This window comes from Panthera uncia, chromosome B4 (assembly GCF_023721935.1).
Source record: "Panthera uncia isolate 11264 chromosome B4, Puncia_PCG_1.0, whole genome shotgun sequence".
Classification (NCBI taxonomy): Eukaryota; Metazoa; Chordata; class Mammalia; order Carnivora; family Felidae; genus Panthera; species Panthera uncia.
The window spans coordinates 24,306,595-24,327,999 of NC_064809.1; the positions used below are offsets into that span (position 1 = coordinate 24,306,595).

Consider the following 21,405-nt stretch of genomic DNA (forward strand, 5'->3'; position numbering starts at 1 on the left):
GGCACAGTGGCACTAAAGACAGGTTTTGACATATTTTGCAATGCATTTCAAAGTTCCTTTGCATGTTTCCTTTATAAAAAGTTGAGGATTGGAGAGTAGAGAAATTTGGCACAGCACAAAAACCCTAAAGCTTACTTTGGTTAATAATTTATTTTATGCTTAAGTTTGAAACAGCTTGTCACTTATTAAAGACTGAAAGAGAAAACAACTACTTTGCTTCAGCAGTCACCAAGAATTGCAATTTTTCTAGAATTAAAAAAAATTTTTTTTTAACGTTTATTTTTAAGAGACAGAGACAGAACACTAGCGGGGGAGGGGCAGAGAGAGAGACACACAGAATCTGAAACACGCTACAGACTCCCAGCTCTAAGCTGTCAGCACAGAGCCGATGCAGGGTTCAAACCCATGAACCACGAGATCATGACCTGAGCTGAAGGTGGACCCTTAACCGACTGAGCCACCCAGGCGGCCCTAGAATATTTTTTTTAAGATTACTCCTTACTAGTAGATGTCTACACCATTTCCCTTAAGTATTCCTATCAGTTATTTGTAGAGGTCTCCAAATGGAGAAACTATTACTGATTTTTAATGTTCCACTTTGTTGAATTTTTATCAGGTTTTCAGTATGTTAAGTGTTTAGTCCTTCCCAATTACCAGCTATTTAGCACTGTGCAACTGCATTTTGATCAGATAGTGTTTTTAGGTATTGTTTGCTTATATACAGAACAGATTAGCAGGTTGGAGATAGAGCCATATTTGATATGGAAATAAGTTTCAGCTTTGAGGGGATTTAGACATCTTTTAATCTGGAAGTGTGTAGCAATTTTTAATCTGATAGTTACAGGAATGAAAACCAGAGAGCAGTGTGTCTGGTTTGGAGCAGACAAGTTCTGTGTTAGAGATGAGGAGAAAGATCCAGAAATCCAGTTAGGGTGGAAAAAGTGTGGAATGCCCCATTCATAATAGGGACCATCCTGTGTCTTATCCCCTAATACAATGTCTGGCATGTAGGAGGCTTACAGTAAATGTCCCTTACAGTAAACTGGAGGCGTACTGAATGCATGGCTGAATGGTCACAATTTGTAGGATGGCAAACTGAAGTAGCATATGATGCAGAAAGCTTTCATTTTTTAAAGTTTATTTAATTTTAATTTTTTCTTTTTATTTAATAACTATGCATCTGGTAACAAACAAACAGATAGTTCCATGTATATATAAAATAAGTAGCTATGTGTGGTAAACTTTTTTTTTTTAAGTTTATTTATTTTGAGAGAGAGAGAGAGAGGTATCATGGTAGGGGCAGAGAGAAGGAGAGAGAATCCCAAACAGGCTCCTCAATGTCAGTTTGAAGCCCGATGTGAGGGAGGGGTGCTCGATCTCACGAACCATGAGATCACGACCTGAGCCGAAACCAAGTCCGACTTTTAACCAGCTGAGCCACTCAGGCACCTCTGTGGTAAGCTTTTTAAAAAGATGTTTTGTTTTTAAACATTAAAAGTGGGTCCACCGCTTGATTTTTTTTCCCCATTGTAGAAGAATAAAAATTCAAAAGTAAATTTCTCACATTATCACTCTGCAGTGGATCAGAAAAAAAAAAACAAAAAAAAAACCCCACATTTTTTTCTGAATGTGATATGAACAGAAACAGTTGGAGACTTCTTGTTCAAAATTAGTCCCTGAGCAGCCTTCTGTGGGTCTGCCTTTTCCCACTCACCTCACCCGACCATTCTAGTAAAATTACCCATTAGTAAAATACTGACAGCAGACCTGTTCAGACCAAAAGAATATTCTTAAGCTATTACTCTGAGGGAAAGGACCTTTGTAACCACTTTTCTTTATCATTCTGCCTAGATTCATAAATACACAAACGTAGTTTTCTTGGGGGCACTGAACTTTCAGTACAGAGGTGGTAAAATGGACAGGTGTGGGAAAGCTCTCTGTAGGAACACTCTTCAAATGGAACCTGGGACAGATGGAACTGCCTGGAAAAGTCAGGCCCAGGCTTCTGAGAAGGGGGAAGAATCTCAGCAGTACAGCCAGAGCAGAAGTTCAGAGGGCAAGGTAAAGGGCAGAGCGTTTTCCTCATCCCTTATCTATTGTTTTCTGTAACTTTTCTTCTCTTATCACACCTTGCCCTGCATTTTGCAAGTTAATTTAAAAAGAAAAAAGGACAGATCTCACAAAGAGCCTGAAACACATTCCAAATAGTTCTGAAGATAGTGCTGGGCATTTATGTCTGTTTCTGTTTCCTTATTACAGTAGGAGATAGGGGTTCAGAGAGCTGTGTGGTTTTTTATAAACCTGGAGAGGATCTTGTGTAGAAATCTTCATCATGTGGGTTCTTAGTAAGTGTTGCTCACTGTTCAGGCACCTTCCAGCTAACATTGCTGCTAAAACCTCACTCAGTTAATCCTTAGAACCACCTATAATTCTGTTCTGGTCCCAGGGGCCTTTTTGTTTGTTTGTTTGTTTGTTTGTTTTCCATCATGCCTCAAGAGATCTCTTTATGTTATGTGAAAATTGATCTGGTTATTTAAAATGTCACTCCTGCCAGGGAGGTGTACATAAAGAGGATTTCCACAGAGGATAAGGGATGATCTGATTACTTAAAATATCACTCCTGCCAAGGGGGTTGCATAAGAGCATTTCTGTGGAGGTGAGGAATGAATCTGTAATAAGAGGGTTTCAGGCATTTTGGCATCTTGAATGCTGGGGAGGATGTATAGATTTTATAGCTGTGGGACTTTTCCCAGACCTGAGATCATATGTGATTATTGTATCTTGCGCTAACAAGCCCATCCTTCTCTGATCACTCCTTCAGTCAGTTTTATCACTAAAACCATCACATTACCTATCCGAGTTGTTAGTTTACATGTCTCCCCTGCCACAAGCAACTAACCTGATAGCTCTTTTGACAGCTGAGAGCCTGCCTCATTTATGTTTGAATCCCCAGTGCCTGGCACAGTGCCTGGAAAGTAACAGATATGGACTATCTGTTCATAACGAGTAATCTAGGTTGTATATCTATCAATCTTTGGTAGTTTTGTTAAGCTTTTTTGTTTCACAACTTTCCTGCTATAAAATAATTCCCAAATTTCGAAATTGCATTAAGCCAACTAGAAAAGGATGTGAATTCATTTCTTAAGGACTTTTGGTAATTTTATGGTTTGATGTTGAATGTGAGTATTATTGTTGTGTTTTCATTCAGATAATTCTTTGGTATGGGTGTGTTTCATATTCAGGTTGCATTTATATTCATAGGAAATTGGTTTTTACTTTCTCTTTAAAGAAAACTGAACTGAAGAAAATGGTATTTTACTCCAGAAGATTACTGGGCCTGGATGACCTCAGAATGAAATGGAATGTGGAGCTCACAAGAGTATCTTAACTGTTTGTGATGATTACACTTCTTTTTGTCGTCCAGTAGTTTGGTTTGTGTACATATATACATATATATATTTTGCACTACACAAATATAACATTTTAAGGACTAATATTGCTGATACTTGAATAACTAATCTCAACTAGGCTACAAGTAGCATACATAGACTTACCCTGCCCTTAAACTTGAAGGACATTAAATTATTAATGATTGTTTGGTAACACGTTTACCTGATTATCTCCCATAGAGAACTATAAGCTGCTTTTCCAAGGTACAGTTGTGATAATGAGATCAGATTTATAACTGGATATTTTTAATTTTCTAAATTAAATATGAGAAAGAATGCAAACCAGGAGTGAACTTCAAATGAGTTAAATCAACTTTCGATCCTAGTCACTGAATTGCCATGCCAAGGAGCAGAAAACTGCTGGAAGAATCTTCTCTACGTCCACTTTGTGAGCTGCCCGTAATTTCTCTTGGGCGTTCACAGCGCTGACTTGAGTGTTCAGGCGTCATTACTACAAAGTAGAGCCCTATGTACCAGGCTTACTTTTTACAGATGAACACAGAATAGACATAACCTGCTGATGGGAATGATGAACGGGCTTCAAGTAGGTCTGAAAGTATACTCTGAGCCTGTAGATCATTGACAAGATTTTATTCAACCGTATACATTTATTTCTTTGTAATCATTTTTCTTTAACTGAGGATATCTTGTTTCTGCTTCATAGGGTGCTTTGAAATATAAGATGAAAACTTATTTATACTGTTTTTACAAAGGTCAAAAAAGGAAACACATGAGAATCACTTTTCTGTAACTGGTAAACTACACAGACTGGACTCTTAACCTCCTAGTGCCTCCGTTTTTCCTTTGGGGTATAATCTTTGAGATACACCTATTTCACAGGGGTCATGGAAGGATTTGCAAGCTAGCGGGCCATATGCTTCCATATGAATAAGGCACATCCAACTAATGTAAACTTAAATGTCCTTCCCCCAGCTCCCATTTAGAACTAAAAAAAAAGACTGCAATTTAGATCCTTGAAGGCTTTGTTTGGAATTATTCTTCCTGTCTGTCTTCCAGAACTTCACTCATTTAAAATTTTTTTTTTCAACGTTTTTTATTTATTTTTGGGACAGAGAGAGAGACAGAGCATGAACGGGGGAGGGGCAGAGAGAGAGGGAGACACAGAATCGGAAACAGGCTCCAGGCTCCGAGCCATCAGCCCAGAGCCTGACGCGGGGCTCGAACTCACGGACCGCGAGATCGTGACCTGGCTGAAGTCGGACGCTTAACCGACTGCGCCTCCCAGGCGCCCCAGAACTTCACTCATTTAGATGTCCCTTGTACTTTAAAGATTTCTTTCATTCGAAGGCGTACTAGCAAATAATTTTTAGGCATTCTTGGTATGTGTGATGTTGGGTTAAGCATCATGTGTTCAGAGTGTTTTCAATAAGAAAGAAACCCATCCCTCACATAGAGGATGGTTCTGTGTTTGCCTGAAGAAAAAAAGTGTAAGAATACAATTTGCTTTCCTCAAGAATCTTTTTTTCCTTATTTTTTTCTTTCATGTAACTTGGTGTTTTTTATTTTTTAATCACATCTTGATTAAAATGTGTCTATCTAATATTTGCTTTTTAAAAACTGTCCTCTATTTATTTAGGGGGAAAATGAAGCAAGTAACTGAATTATATGTAAAAATAAGGTTTAGACCTGTGGATCAGGGATTATTTTCAAAAATTAGATATCAATTTGGTATCAGAAAATGGTGGCTTTTCTCTTAGTAAATAAATAAATTAAATGCAAATTAAGAATGAAGCAATTGTGATTTATTACAGGCAATGGGAAGTAACTAACTCCTAGGGATAATCATTTGTATCCTATTCCAAAGTCTTATTTTATAGTTTGAAAAGCACTTTGCACACAGTTCCTTGTATATACAAGTAAAGATGTAATTATAGGATATAGTGTTACTGCTTTGTTTAACAAGAAACTCATTTAAAATTTTAAATGGACAGCTGGTATTTTTTTAATGATCTACTTCTTTTCTGTTTCTTTATTGTAAAACTAAGTTAAAAATAAAAGGTTAATGAGAAATGATATGGTTTTTATTACTTATTGCTAATAGAAGTGCCTTGATTATATTTTAAGGATTAAACAAGCATAAATAGTGGAATTCATAGAAAGTAATTATGCCTTTTTCAGAATAAAGCCATGCCAAGATATATAAAAGCAAGAAACTGGGATAAAGTGTAACTCCTTTAGTCATTTGGTGGAGAATGTTACTGATCCAGTCAGAATCTTAGTTTCCATTCTTACACCAAATAGATAGCTTCCCTGAGCTACAGGTCAGGCTCTGTGCAGGCAGTGTAGAGCCTGCTTGGGATTCTTTCTCTCCTTCTCTCTATGCCCCTCCCCTGCTCTCTCTTTCTTTCAAAATAAATAAATAAACCTTAAAAAATTCTTAAAAACAAACGGCTGCCCGCAGCCCCCCAGTGCACCCTTAATCAGCCATCTTAAATACACGCAGTTGGTCTTTGGTGGAATATGATGAAAAGATTTTGCATTGTGACTTGTACAGATAGTGATAAAAGTGATGTTAGCTATTTGTATCATTTAAGAGATCAGTGTTCTGCATGTCATAGAAAGTTCACTGCAGTGACTTGACCAAATAAGTTTTGGGGTCTTTTTTTCATTTTCAACAAGTCCAGAGGTAGGGAGTCTAGGGCTGGTGAGTTGCTTCCAGAATGCAGTTAGGGACACAGGTTCCTTCTTTCTGTTCCACCCCCTTTGATATGTGGCTTTGGTCGTTATGCTTGCCAGATGGCTGCTGCACGTCTAGGTCTAAATGTCTATTTTACAGGCAGACAATGATCTTATCTGATCAGGAAACACTAACTTTCTTGGAACTCTCACACAGGACACTCCCTCTCCGTATTATTGGCTATAGCTGGTTTCCCAGAGTTACATCTTTGTCTATAAAAATATTAAAGAGGCAGCTTTTTCTGCACATGGGTCCTGTCTGTGCTTTAATAAAACCACCTTTTTGCACCCCCGAAAAATATATTATCTAAAGAATAAAATTATTCCAGTTGATATAGATATAATTTTACAAATTCAATTTTGCCCACATATAGTAGGAAAGACCATGTCTTTGGCGCTTAAATGCCCCCTTCTTAAGTTCTCTTTCTTCTCTATTTGTTTTTCTTTTCTGCTTCTCAACCCTTGTCTTCTCACTGATCTTCTCTCCATTAATCCTTTTTGTAAAAGTTTTATTTATTTAATCTCTACACCCAGTGTGGGGCTTGACCTCATGACCCCACGATCAAGAGTCACATGCTCCTCCAACTGAGCCAGCCCTTATTAATCCTCTTTTGAAATGGGACCACATCTTATAAACTAGAAAGTAATAAATGCTCTTTTCCTTTTAAAAAAAACAATTAAAAGAGAACTTTTAAATACATCCGTAATACAGGCAGTAGCCATTGTTTTCTTATTCTACCTACCATCCCTTCCTCCTCGTAACAGCACTGCTCTCCTCTGTCCCTGCCCCCTTTGGAGAGCTCCTCCTCTTCCACTTTCCTCAAGTGATTCTGGGGAGGCTGCTGAATGGAACACCCAGCCCTGTAAGCCCTGCCCCTCCCCAAGCCACGGTAGTGGGCCTGTGGCTCTAACCTGGCCAGTGTATATACCATTCTGCTGACCACGGTGACAGTCTCAGGGATGGGCATATGACCATAAGTAGGGCAAGCGGTGTTATTCTCTGGATTTATTTCAGGAAACCAGGAGAGCATTTTGCTTTTTGCAGATTATTACATAGTTGGGGTCATGCAGTATGTAGTTTTTTTCAGATTGGTTTCTTTCACTTAGCAAGATGCATTTGAGGTTCCTTCAGGTAATTTTGTAGCTTCATACCTAATTTCTTTTTATAATTTTTATTTTTATAGTTTTATAAATTTTATGTTTCTATAGAGCTTTATAAAACAGGCAGGGGGCCAGATTTGGCCCATAGGTTGTAGTTTGCTGACTTCTGGTTTAAATAGCTTATTTCTTTTTAGCAGTGGATCATATTTGATTGTATGAATGTACAGTAGTTTACTTATCTCGCCACCTATTTTTTTTTTTTAACGTTTATTTATTTTTGAGACAGAGAGAGACAGAGCATGAACTGGGGAGGGTCAGAGAGAGGGAGACACAGAATCTGAAACAGGCTCCAGGCTCTGAGCTGTCAGCACAGAGCCCGACGCGGGGCTCGAACTCACAGACCACGAGATCATGACCTGAGCCGAAGTCGGCCGCTTAACCGACTGAGCCACCCAGGCACCCCTATCTCGCCACCTATTAAATGACACCTTGGTTGGTTCTGAATTTTAGTAGTTATGAATACAACTGATATGAACATCTGTGTGCAGGTTTTATGTGGTCATAACTCATTTGGGTAACTACCAAGGAGCATGATTACTGAATCACATGGTAAAGGTATATTTTGTTTTATTAGAAACTGCCAAAATGTCTTCCAGAGTGGCTGCACCATTTTGCATTCCCACCAGTAATGGACGAGAGTTCTTGTTTCACATCTTTGCCAGCATTTGATGGATGTGTGGTGGTTTGTCATTGTGGTTGCATTCTCTTTCTCTTTGATTTATAGCCTGTAAGATGAGTCCTCTAGAGATTCTGGGCCATCTCTCCTGAGACGTGGAGGAGGCTGACATAATAAAGCCAACATGTAGCCCTAAGAACTTAGGCCCAAGTCAGAAACAGTGAATTCAAGTTAACTCTGAAAACAGTACCCTACCCCCACATTTATACAGTTTGGTTACATGGATTTATACATTTCCCTTTTTCCTTAAGGTAGTTTAAGTTAGGTTTCTGACACTTGCAGCCAGAGTCCTGAGTAGCATAGGTACCTCTTGATTCTCAGGACTGATGGGGAGTGCAGAGTCTGGAGCCAGACAGTCTAGGACAGAATTGTGAGCAGTTATGGGAAAGTCACTTAAAACTTGCGTTTCAGTTTCCTCATCTATAAAATTAGGATATGGGGCGCCTGGGTGGCTCAGTTGGTTGAGCGTCCGACTTCGGCTCAGGTCATGATCTCACGGTCCGTGGGTTCAAGCCCCGCGTCGGGCTCTGTGCTGACAGCTCAGAGCCTGGAGCCTGTTTCGGATTCTGTGTCTCCCTCTTTCTCTGACCCTCCCCTGTTCATGCTCTCTCTCTGTCTCAAAAATAAATAAATGTTAAAAAAAAATTAAAAAAAAAAAATAAAATTAGGATAATAATATCATAGGGTTAATAAATGTTAGTTTACATAGAACAGTGCTCAGGGTACAGTAAGTACTTAGTAAATTGATAGCTATTGTGATGGCAATATCACTTTATTTCACCATCAGTCCTTTTACAGAAGTAGGACAAGAAGACATAAAATCCAAATCCCTTTCAAAGGTTTTGAAAGTGCTGTAAAAAAGATACACACTGGGGGCATCTGGGTGGCTTGGTCGGTTAAGCATCTGACTGTTGATTTCGGCTCAGATCATACATGATCTCACAGTTCATGAGTCAGCCCTGTGTCAGGCTCTGTGCCCACAGTGCAGAGCCGGCTTGGGATTCTCTCTCTCCCTACCTCTTTCTCTCAAAAAAACCAAGCCAAAACAAAAGAAAACAAAAAACACACACTGGAAATGTCAGTGCAAAGGTACAGATTAAAAAAAAATTTTTTTTTAAACGAGCTAATATCTTCCACTTATCCTCTGGATATTATCCCTTTCCTCAAAGATTTTCCCATATTCTTTTCTAGAAGCAACTATTTAACACCACTTTGGGTTGGTTTTTTTGGTACTTACTTCCAAGGTTTTTTTGTTTTTGTTTTTGTTTTTTTTAATTAAAAAAAGATTTTGAGGGTGGCTGAGTTGGTTAACTGTCTGACTTTGGCTCAGGTCATGATCTCACAGTTCGTGGGTTAGAGCCCTGCGTCGGGCTTTGGGCTGACGGCTCAGAACCTGAAGCCTGCTTCAGATTCTGTGTCTCCCTCTCTCTCTGCCCCTGCCCTGTTTGTGCTCTCTCTCGCTCAAAAATAAGTAAAAACATTTAAAAATAAATTAACGTTAAAAATAATTAACATTAAAAAAATTTTAAAGGGGCACCTGGGTAGCTCAGTCGGTTAAGGGTCTTACTTTCGCTTAGGTCATGATCTCATGGTTTGTGAGTTCAAGCACTGCATCAGGTTCTGTGCTGACAGCTCAAAGCCTGGAGCCTGCTTCGGATTCTGTATCTCCCCTTGTCACTGCCCCTCCCCCACTCACGCACGTGTGCTTGTGCTCTCTCTCAAAAATAAACATTAAAATTTCTTTTAATTAAAAAAAACATTAAAAATTTTTTTCTATTACCTCTTGATTTTATTTATTTTTTCTTTTTCAATATAATTTATTGTCAAGCTAGCTAACATACATTGTATAGACTGTGCTCTTGGTTTCAGGGGTAGATTCCCGTGATTCATCACTTACTACAACATCCAGTGCTCACCCCAACAAGTGCCCTCTTCAATGCCCATCACCCATTTTCCCCTCTCCCCCACCTCCCACATCAACCGTCAGTTTGTTCTCTGTATTTAAGTCTCTAATGGGTTTGCCTCCCTCTGTGTTTGAAACTAGTTTCACCCTTTTGTTCCCCCATGATCTTGTTAAATTTCTCAAGTTCCACATATGAGTGAAAACATATGTTAGATGTCTTTCTCTAACTTATTTCACTTAGCATAACACCCTCCTGTTCCATCCACATTGTTGCAAATGGCAGGATTTCATTCTTTTTCATTGCCCAGTAGTATTCCATTATATATATAAACCACATCTTCATCCATTTATCAGTTAGTTGATGGACATTGGGCTCTTTCCTTGATTTGGCTATTGTTGATAGTGCTGCTATAAACATCAGGGTACATATTCCCCTATGAATCAATACTCCTGTATCCTATGGATAAATTCTTAGCAGTGCAATTGCTGGGTCATAGCGTAATTCTATTTTTAATTTTTTAAGGAACCTCCACATTGTTTCCACAGTGGCTGCACCAGTTTGTATTCCCACCAACAGTGCAAGAGAGTTCCTGTTTCTCCACATCCTCACCAACATCTGTTGTTGTATGAGTTGTTTATTTTAGCCACTCTGACCAGTGTGAGGTGGTATCTCAATGTGGTTTTGATTTGTATTTCCCTGATGATGAGCGATGTTGAGCATCTTTTCATGTGTCTGTTGGCCATTTGGATGTCTTCTTTGGAAAACTGCCTATTCATGTCTTCTGCCCATTTCTTCACTGGATTATTTGTTTTTTGGATGTTGAGTTCTTTATAGATTTTTTTTAGATTTATACAGATTTATTTAGACTAAATTATGGACTTTGGAATTTAATCTGTTAAAATCTGATAGTTTAAAAAATTTTTTTAAATATTTATTTATTTTTAATTTTATTTTTTAATTTTTAAAATTTACATCCAAATTAGTTAGCATATAGTGAAACAATGATTTCAGGAGTAGATTCCTTAGTGGCCCTTACCCATTTAGTCCATCCCCCCTCCCACAACCCTTTCCATAACCCTCGGTTTGTTCTCCAAATTTATGAGTCTCTTCTGTTTTGTCCCCCTCCCTGTTTTTATATAATTTTTGTTTCCCTTCCCATATGTTCATGTTTTGTCTCTTAAAGTCCTCATATGAGTGAATTCATATGATTTTTGTCTTTCCCTGACTAACTTCACTTAGCATAATACCCTCCAGTTCCATCCATGTAGTTGCAAATGGTAAGATTTCATTCTTTTTGATTGCTGAGTAATACTCCATTGTATATGTATACCACTTCTTCTTTATCCATTCATCCATCAATGGACATTTGGGCTCTTTTCATACTTTGGCTATTGTTGATAGTACTTCTATAGACATGGGGGTGCATGTTTGCCTTCAAAACAGCACACCTGTATCCCATGGATAAATGCCTAGTAGTGCAACTGCTGGGTCGTAGGGTAGTTCTATTTTTAGTTTTTTGAGGAACCTCCATACTGTTTTCCAGAGTGGCTGCACCAGCTTGCATTGCCACCAGCAGTGCAAAAGAGATCCTCTTTCTCCACATCCTCATTAACATCTGTTGTTGCCTGAGATGGTAATGTTAGCCATTCTGACAGGTGTAAGGTGGTATCTCATTGTGGTTTTGATTTGTATTTCCCTGATGATGAGTGATGTGGAGAATTTTTTCATGTGTTGGTTGGCCATCTGAATGTCTTCTTTGGAGAAGTGTCTATTCATGTCTTTTGCCCATTTCTTCACCGGATTATTTGTTTTCTGGGTGTTGAGTTTGATAAGTTGTCTGTAGACTTTGGATACCAACCCTCTATCTGATATGTCATTTGCAAATATCTTCTCCCATTCTGTCGATTCCCTTTTAGTTTTGCTGATTGTTTCCTTCTCTGTGCAGAAGCCTTTTATTTTGATGAAGTCCCAGTAGTTCATTTTTGCTTCTGTTTCCCTTGCCTTTGGAGACGTGTTGAGTAAGAAGTTGATGCAGGCAAGATCGAGGAGGTTTTTGCCTGCTTTCTCCTCGAGGATTTTGATGGCTTCCTGTCTAACATTTATGTCTTTCATCTATGTTCAGTTTATTTTTGTGTATGGTGTAAGAAAGTGGTCCAGGTTCATTCTTCTGCATGTCGCTGTCCAGTTTTCCTGGCACAACTTGCTGAAGAGACTGTCTTTATTCCGCTGGATATTCTTTCCTGCTTTGTCAAAGATTAGTTGGCCATATGTTTGTGGGTCCGTTTCTGGGTTCTCTATGCTGTTCCATTGATCTGAGTGTCTGTTCTTGTGCTAGTACCATACCGTCTTGATGATTACAGCTTTGTAGTATAGCTTGAAGTCTGGGATTGTGATGCCTCCTGCTTTGGTTTTCTTTTTCAAGATTGCTTTGGCTATTCGAGGTCTTTACTGGTTCCATACAGATTTTAGGATTATTTGTTCTAGCTCTGTGAAGAATGCTGGTGTTACTTTGATAGGGATTGCATTGAATATGTAGATTGCTTTGGGTAGTATCAACATTTTAACAATATTTGTTCTTCCTATCCAGGAGCATGGAATCTTTTTACATTTTTTTGTGTCTTCTTCAATTTCTTTCTTAAGCTTTCTATAGTTTGCAGTGTATAGATTTTTCACCTCTTTGGTTAGATTTATTCCTAGGTATTTTATGTTTTTTTGTGCAACTGTAAGTGGGATCAATTCCTTGATTTCTTTCTATCGCTTCATTGTTGGTGTATAGGAATGCAACCGATTTCTGTGCATTGATTTTATATCCTGCCACTTTGCTGCATTCATGAATCAATTCTAGCAGTTTTTTGGTGGAATCTTTTGGGTTTTCCATATAGAGTATCATGTCATCTGTGAAGAGTGAAAGTTTGACCTCCTCCTGCCAATTTGGATGCCTTTTATTTCTTTGTGTTGTCTGATTGCAGAGGCTAAGACTTCCAATACTATGTTGAATAACAGTGGTGAGAGTGGACATCCCTGTCTTGTTCCTGACCTTAGGGGGAAAGCTCTCAGTTTTTCCCCATTGAGGATGATATTAGCGTTGGGTCATTCATATATGGCTTTTATGATCTCGAGGTATGCTCCTTCTATCCCTACTTTCTTGAGGGTTTTTATCAAGAAAGGATGCTGTATTTTGTCAAATGCTTTCTCTGCATCTATTGAGAAGATCATATGGTTCTTGTCCTTTCTTTTATTGATGTGATTAATCACATTAGTTGTTTCGCAGATATTGAACCAGCCCTGCATCCCAAGTATAAATCCCACTTGATCGTGGTGAATAATTTTTTTAATGTATTGTTGGGTCCGGTTGGCTAATATCTTGTTGAGGATTTTTGCATCCATGTTCATCAGGGAAGTTGGTCTGTAGTTCTCCTTTTTAGTGGGGTCTCTGTCTGGTTTTGGAAACAAGGTAATGCTGGCTTCATAGAAAGAGTTTGGAAGTTTTCCTTCCATTTCTATTTTTTGGAACAGCTTCAAGAGAACAGGTGTTAACTCTTCCTTAAATGTCTGGTAGAATTCCCCTGGAAAGCCATCTGGTCCTGGACTCCTGGTTTTTGGCAAATTTTTGATTACTAATTCTATTTCCTTACTGGTTATGGGTCTGTTCAAATTTTCTATTTCTTCCTGTCTCAGTTTTCGTAGTGTATATGTTTCTAGGAATTTGTCCATTTCTTCCAGATTACCCATTTTATTGGCATATAATTGCTCATAATATTCCCCTCCTCTTTCATTCTTGATTTTATTCATTTGGGTCCTTTCCTTTTTCGTTTTGATCAAGCTGGCTAGTGGTTTATCAATTTTGTTAATTCTTTCAAAGCACCAGCTTCTGGTTTCATTGATCTGTTCTACTGTATATTTGGGTTTTGATAGCATTAATTTCTGCTCTAAAGTTTATTATTTCCTGTCTTCTGCTGGTTTTGGGTTTTATTTGCTGTTGTTTTTTCCAGCTCCTTAAGGTGTAAGGTTAAGTTGTGTATCTGTGATCTTTCTTCCTTCTTTAGGAGGGCCTGGATTGCTATATACTTAACTCTTATGACCACCTTTGCTGCGTCCCAGAGGATTTGGGTTGTGGTGTTTTCATTTTCATTGGTTTCCATATACTTTTTAATTTCCTCTTTAACTTCTTGGTTGGCCCATTCATTCTTTAGTAGGATGTTCTTCAGTCTCCAAGTATTTGTTACTTCTCCAATTTGTTTCTTGTGGTTGATTTCGAGTTTCATAGCGTTGTGGTCTGAAAGTATACAAGGTATGATCTCAATCTTTTTGTACTTACTTAGGGCTGAGTTGTGTCCCAGTATATGGTCTGTTCTGGAGAATGTTCCATGTGCACTGGAAAAGAATGTATATTCTACTGCTTTAGGATGAAATGTTCCAAACATATCTGTTAAGTCCATCTTGTCCGGTGTGTCATTCAAAGCCATTGTTTCCTTGTTGATTTTTTGATTAGATGATCTGTCCATTGTTGTGAGTGGGGTGTTGAAGTCTCCTACTATTATGGTATTACTATCAGTGAGTTACTTTATGTTTGTGATTAATTGATTTATATATTTGGGTGCTACCACATTTACACATAAATGTTTACAATTGTTAGGTGTTCTTGGTGGATAGACCCCTTGATTATGATATAATGCCCTTCTGCATCTCTTGATACAGTCTTTATTTTAAAGTCTAGATTGTCTGATATAATTATGGCCACTCCAGCTTTCTTTTGTTGACCATTAGCATGATAGATGGTTCTCCATCCCCTTATTTTCAGTCTGAAGGTGTCTTTGGGTCTAAACTGGGTCTCTTGTAAACAGCATATAGATGGATCTTGTTTTCTTATCCATTGTGTTACCCTATGTCTTTTGATTGGGGCATTGAGCCCATTGACATTTAGAGTAAGTACTGAAAGATATGAATTTATTGCCATTATGATGCTTGTAGAGTTGGAGTTTCTGGTGGTGTTCTCTGGTCCTTTCTAATCTTTGTTGCTTTGGTATTTATTTATTTATATATATATTTTTTCATCTTTTCTCCCCTCAGAAAGTCCCCCTTAAAATTTCTTGCAGGGCTGGTTTAGTGGTCACAAACTCCTTTAATTTTTGTTTGTCTGGGAAACTTTTTCTCTTTCCTTCTATTTTGAATGACAACCTTGCTGGATAAAGAATTCTTGGCTGCATATTTTTCTGGTTCAGCACACTGAATATATCCATCCACTCCTTTCTGGCCTGCCAAGTTTCTGTGGATAGGTCTGCTTCAAACCTGATCTGTCTTCCCTTGTAGGTTAAGGACTTTTTTCCCCTTGCTGCTTTCGTGATTCTCTCCTTGCCCTAGTATTTTGTGAATTTGACTATGATATGCCTTGTTGAAGGTCGGTTTTTGTTGAATCTAATGGGGGTCCTCTGTGCTTCCTGGATTTTGATGTCTGTGTCTTTCCCCAGGTTAGGAAAGTTTTCCACTCTGATTTGCTCACATAACCCTTCTACCCTTATTTCTCTCTCTTCTGCTTCTGGGACCCCTATGATTCTGATGTTCCTTTTTAATGAGTCACTGATTTCTCTGATTCTTAAATCATGCTCTTTTGCCTTAATCTCCCTCTTTTTTTCTGCTTCATTATTCTCTAGAAGTTTGTCCTCTATATTGCTGATTCTCTGTTCTGCCTCGTCCATCCTTGCCGCTGCTGCATCCATCTGTGATTGTAGCTCAGTTATAGCATTTTTAATTTCATTCTGGCTATTTTTTACTTCTTTTATCTCTGCAGAATGGGATTCTAATCTATTTTTGACTCCAGCTAGTATTCTTATTATCGTGATTCTAAATTCTGATTCAGACATCTTGCTTGTATCTGTGTTGGTTAAATCCCTGGCTGTCATTTCTTCATGCTCTTTCTTTTGGGGTGAATTCCTTCGTTTTGTCGTTTTGAAGGGAGAAAAGGAATTAATGAGGTAGAAAAATTAAAAAATTAAAATTAAAGAATATTAAAATTAAAAATTAAACACACAGACACAGACCCATACACATCAAATAGATGATGCTAGATCCTAGGTGTGTTTTGGTCTGGGTGTTGAAATTTGACAGATTAGAGAAAAAAAGGGGGGGGGGAAGGAAATTGACAATTTGAAAAAATGAATACACTGAAATAGACTAAAATGAGATGATGGGGGTAAAATAGAATTTGAAAATATAAACACAAAAGTAAAGAATATAGTAGAAAAAATTAAAGACAAATATTTTTTAAACAAATTAAAAATAAATATTAATTTTTCCTTTTCTGTATTTAAGAAAAAGAAAAGAAATGAAAAAGAAAAAATTTAAAAAAAGAAAAGAAGAAATCGTTTGAAAATATGAAAAGGTGAATACACTAGTAGACTAAAATAAATTGATGGAAGTAAAATAGAATTTGAAAAAATTTACCTAAAAGCAAAAAATATAGTAATAAAAATTAAATGAAAATATTTTTAATAGAAATTGAGAGTACAAGTGAAGTTTTTCTCTTTCTGCATTCAAGAAAAAGAAAATAAATGAAAAAGAGAAAAAAAAGAAAGAAAAAACGGAAATTGAAAATTTGAAAAGGTGAATACACTAAAGTAGACTAAAATAAAATGATGGAAGTAAAGTAGCATTCGAAAAAATTTACACAAAAGTAAAAGATATAGTAATAAAAATTAAAGGAAAATATTTTTAATAAAAATTGAAAATAAAAATGAATTTTGTCTCTGTATTTAGGAAAAAGAAAAGAATTGTAAGAGAAAAAAAAAAGAAAGAAAATTGAATAGATGAACCTAACAGATTGAAGAAGGACTGAAATTGCTTCGTTTTCCCCTAGAAGTCAGTCTATGTAGCGCTTTATAGCCCATAAATTAAGCTGGCAGTAAGACTTGTGTTGTCGAAGAGCGAAGTTGGCCCAGGTGGGCGGGGCTCAATGTAACAGCTCTGCTCTCCACTAGATGGCGCTGCTAGCCTACTGGGGTGGATTGTTGTGGTGCTCGTAGGTGCGTATGTGCATGTGAGGGAGCGGTGAAAATGGTGCCACCCAGCCACCCAGTCTGTTCTCCTGGATCAGCAATCGTGCACTCGTCCTCTGTCTTCAGCTCTCGTCCACTTCATGCTTTTTCACTCTCCCTGACCAGGCCCCAGGCAGTACCTCTCTCCCGAGTTTTGTCTCAGATGCAGCTGTTTTCCCTGGCCCCTTACTTCCGAAGGACTGCAGCTTTGACCCGTTCAGCCCCTCTGCGGGAGGGTCTCACTGAGCAATGGCCGAATATCAGCTACACCCAGGAATGCACTCTGGACCCTGCTGCTGCCAGTGACCCGAGACTGCTGCCAGGTGCCAGCCCACCCCAGAAAAAGTTCATGAGACAATGTAGCAGCAGTGTTTCAGGGATTATGGAAAATCACAACACACATCTGGCACCAGGCTTCACCCTTAACGACCTTGCCCCAGCACCAGCGAATGTGGCCGCCTTCCAGGATCTGTTGGGACCAGATGGCTTCAACAGTCGCTACCAAATGTCCTTCCAGCAGTGGAACCACATTGCCTCATGTGGCCCGAGAACCTCCCGGACCCCACTTTGTTCCTGGGAATTTGCCCTTCCCACCAGAGCACCGCCAGGTATTGAGCTGCAGAGTTGCAGCCTTTGCACTCCCCTTGCTTACATTCTTTTTAAAAAAATTTTTTTTAATGTTTATTTATTTCTGAGACAGAGACAGAGCATGAGTGGGGGAGGGGCAGAGAGAGAGGGAGACACAGAATTAGAAGCAGGTTCCAGGCTCTGAGTTGTCAGCACAGAGCCCAACACGGGGCTCAAACTCACAAACCGTGAGATCATGACCTGAGCCGAAGTCAGTCGCTCAACCAACTGAGCTACCCAGGCACCCCCCTTATTTACATTCTCAATGGAATTTAAACCCTCTCCTTTCTCCCTTTTTAGTCCCTGCAGCAGTTCCTTACCTTTCACGGTTTCTTGGTCCCCAAGTTCACCTCTCTGTGCCACCTACCTGTTGAATTCTGTTGTTCAGGTTGTGCAGATTGTTGTGTTAACCCTCCAGTTTTCTAGGTGGGTAGGATGGTTTAATGTTGATCTGGCTGTATTTCATGGACACAAGACACACAAAAAACTTCCATGCTGTTCCGCCATCTTGGCTCCTTCCTGCTTTTGTTGATTTTGATGGGAGTTCTCTGCCTCCTAGATCTAGATGTATGTTTCCTTCTCCAGATTAGGGAATTTTTCAAATATTATTCTTTGAAATACAATTTATGCCCCTTTTCTCTCTCTTCTGGGGTTCCTATAATACAAATATTATTATGTTTGATGGAGTCACTGAGTTCCTTAAGTGTATTCTCATTTTGTGTAATTCTCCTTTCTCTTTTTCATTCAGCTTCATTGCTTTGTTACTTTGTCTTCTAGGTCATTAATTCTTTCCTTTGCTTCTTCTAGCCTTCTGTTCATTGCATCGTGTGTTTTTAATCTCATTTACTGCACTCATCATCTCTGATTTCTTTTTAACTCTTATCTCTGTGGTAAGGACCTCACTGATGTCTTTTATTCTTTTCTCAAGCCCAGTGAGTGTCCTTATGATTGTTGCTTTAAATTCTATCAGGCATTTTACTTTTGGCTATTTCATTTAGATCTCTGGCTGTGGCCTTATCTTGTTCTTTCATTTGGGATAAATTCCTATCTTCTCATTTTGTCTAAGTCTCTGCCTTGTGTGTGTGTGTGTGTGTGTGTCAGAAAAGCCACTTATGTCTCCTGCTCATGACAGTCATAGCCTTATAAACAAGTCCTATATTGCCCAGGGCTGGTACTTCAGGGAGTGCCTTTAATGTGTTGTATGTACTCTGCTGTTGTGTTCTGGCTGCTCTATCCTTCAGGGCAGTCGTCTGCAGAGGCTCTCCTTGCCTGCTGTGGACAGTGTTTGGTACCTGGCCTGAATGTGGCAAGTTTTAACTAGGTGTGCTTTGTTCTGCTTGTGAAATGAGTCCTGTCACTACCTCCACTGGAAAAGAGGCCCTGCAAAACTCTCTGGTTGGGACATGTGGTGTGAGCAGGTGTTTGTTCTCATCTTCTTGGGGAGAGGCCTGCTGCACTGAGACTGAGGCAAATGTGACTGAAAAGGGCAGCTCCACTGGGACACAGGGGGATGGTTCTTGGTGTGAGCAAGTTAGTAGTTAGTATAGGCACAGTGCTACTTCCTATAGGTGGCTCTGTCTTTATGCTGATGGTTGGGGGAGGGAAATGGCACCAGCTGGTACCTTTATCTCCAGAGAGGTGTCTCTGTGAATGCTGTCAGGGACACACTCTGAGAAAAGCGAGTAATCTCCTGTGTCCCAGGCACTCTTCAGATCGCTGTTTCCCTGCTGTCTGTACCTGGGTTTTTTGCCTGCCTTCTTTCTAGGAGCAGAGTAGTGCCCTCTGGGTTCTATCCTAGCCAACCCCACTGGCCTTTAAAACTTCAGGATGTAAGCTCCCCTAGTTGCAAGAATTCATGAAATTCAGCCCCTCTTGTTTCCCAAGCCAATGGCTATTGGGAAACCTCCTCCTTGTGTGTTCCCCTGTGTGCTCCTCTCTCTTGCCCTCTGTGACCATAGCTCCCTGCCCTCTGCAGCAACCAGGATCCATTTTTCTCCTAAAGCATGTCACCGTACTTCCTATGTTCTTTGATGTAGCCTCTTCTCTCCCTTTAGTTGTGGGGTTTGTTCTGTCAGTCTTCAGGTCTATTTCTGGGGTATTCAGGATGATCTGATAGTTATCTAGTTGGGAGGAGGTGGGTGCATGGTCCTCTGCCACCACCATCTTTGACTACTCATCCATTTATTTACCACTGGGTAACAAACTATTATAGTGAAGTTGAATCTTAGTGTGTATATATAGTTAACAGAAGGATGTTGACAGTATACTTGAAGTGTTATATTTATTAAGCAAAAATAAATTATTTATTTTTAGGGATCAGGTTGTTTCACATAACGTTGTATGTTTTATTTATACAAATTCTTTTAAGTTGCAAACCATCACATTTTTCATTAAAATTGAACAAGCTGTTAAAATTGCTATAGCATATCACACCTAAGCCCTCCAGTACAATTTTAAGCAAATATGTATTGTTGAGAAAGTACCAGAAGCAGTCGAGGCAGCAAGACTGTATTCCTAGTAAGGTAAACAAAAACCTCTGCCCTTTTCATTCCTCATTCCCTAAAGGAGTTACACTACCAAGTGAAGGAATTTCTCAGCTACGGGTTTGAGGCCACAATTGCAACCTTAAATGATCGCTCTTGAGATTGCAGTTTTTGCAGGCAATCATGTCCAGCTAAATTACATTACAATAAAATTGTTATTTTAACACCAAACTGAATGATGGACTGAAATCTACATGTGAAAGAAAAGCTAGGCTTGAGGCTTGCTCCTCTTTTAAAGGAGTAGTGTTATTCTAGTTTTATTGACACATTAGTTTTCATAAAGTGCAGACACAAAATAAATAAGGTGAAAAAGGTTTTGAAGCTCTATATACAACTATGAGATTAAGTAAGTTACTGGTTATGTTCTTGATAGCCTTTTAGCTCTGTGGAAGCTGTAATATACATTAAAAGCTCATTGATCCAAGTAACATAATGATTCTTTTTCCCATTAGATCAGTCTACTATGAAGGAATATATACTTATGCTAGCTTATTCTATAAAACAAGATTAGATTAAAGACAAAATTTATGTGCTATAGGCTAAATCCAGATACAGTCAGGTGCTGAGCATTATTCCTGGCTTCAAAATAGGATGTATCTGTTTCACCATCTGGTTGGGGTATGAAAGGCATAGTTTGATGCTGCAGATTTTCCCAGTCCACATCACTGAAGAGAGGATGACATTTTAGCTCTTAGGGAAAATATAAAACAAAACATAGTATTATGACACCATTGCCTAAGTAAGTACTGTTTTTATAGGATTCAAGAGAAGGTCTCACATGTATCTTGCCCTTGTTTTGCTTCTCACGTATGTGTTTAATTTCTGTGCAACTACATACTTCACAGTGGCACATACTGTGTTATTTTGTATAACACCTGACATATGACAGGTGCTTGGCCTGTATTTGTCAAATAAGCGAATGAAAGATTTGCCTTAAAAGAAGCCTATCATTCTCATGCCTCCATCTTCTCACATAATCCCTGCCTTGATGAGATAAGAGCTTGGCCTACTTCCTGTTCTGGGATACAGTTTCCACACCACTGATCTTCAGGATTAATGCCCACTTCTCATTCCAAGACAATGCTGCCAGTTTCTATCTCTGCAGTCCTTAGCACCATCTTTTGTCCTATGTAACTTTGCTAAGAACCCCATCCTCCACTACTTTACTTTCTTCCATATGCTCCATCCTTATCCTTCATGGTAATTTTAACACATACATTGATGACACTTGTGAAACATTCTCTTCATGGTTGACTTTGATTTCATCGACTTGTATCTCCATTGTACGCTTCTTTAGCAGTATGGGCACATCCGGAA

General features: G+C 38.8%; 2 protein-coding genes across 6 annotated transcripts in view; one reads left to right on the forward strand and one right to left on the reverse strand.

Annotated features, from left to right (window-relative positions):
• Nucleotides 1-5,483, forward strand: part of ACBD5 (acyl-CoA binding domain containing 5) — a 46,848-nt gene extending 41,365 nt beyond the window's left edge. For 4 of the 5 annotated variants that reach the window (XM_049624731.1, XM_049624730.1, XM_049624729.1 and 1 more), the window contains one exon: nt 3,290-3,989. In XM_049624731.1, coding sequence (XP_049480688.1) covers nt 3,290-3,302 — 13 coding nt within the window. In that variant the 3' untranslated portion in view covers nt 3,303-3,989. Of the gene's footprint in view, nt 1-3,289; nt 4,458-4,695 lie in introns of those variants that run through there. The other variant, XR_007456530.1, reaches the window with a different exon arrangement.
• A 13,867-nt stretch (nt 5,484-19,350) lies between these two features.
• The window catches only part of MASTL (microtubule associated serine/threonine kinase like), a 37,287-nt gene continuing 35,232 nt past the window's right edge, over nt 19,351-21,405 (reverse strand). Inside the window, exon 12 of the mRNA XM_049624747.1 lies at nt 19,351-20,778. Within this exon, the coding sequence (XP_049480704.1) occupies nt 20,621-20,778 (158 nt within the window). The 3' untranslated portion in view covers nt 19,351-20,620. The remainder of the gene's footprint in view (nt 20,779-21,405) is intronic.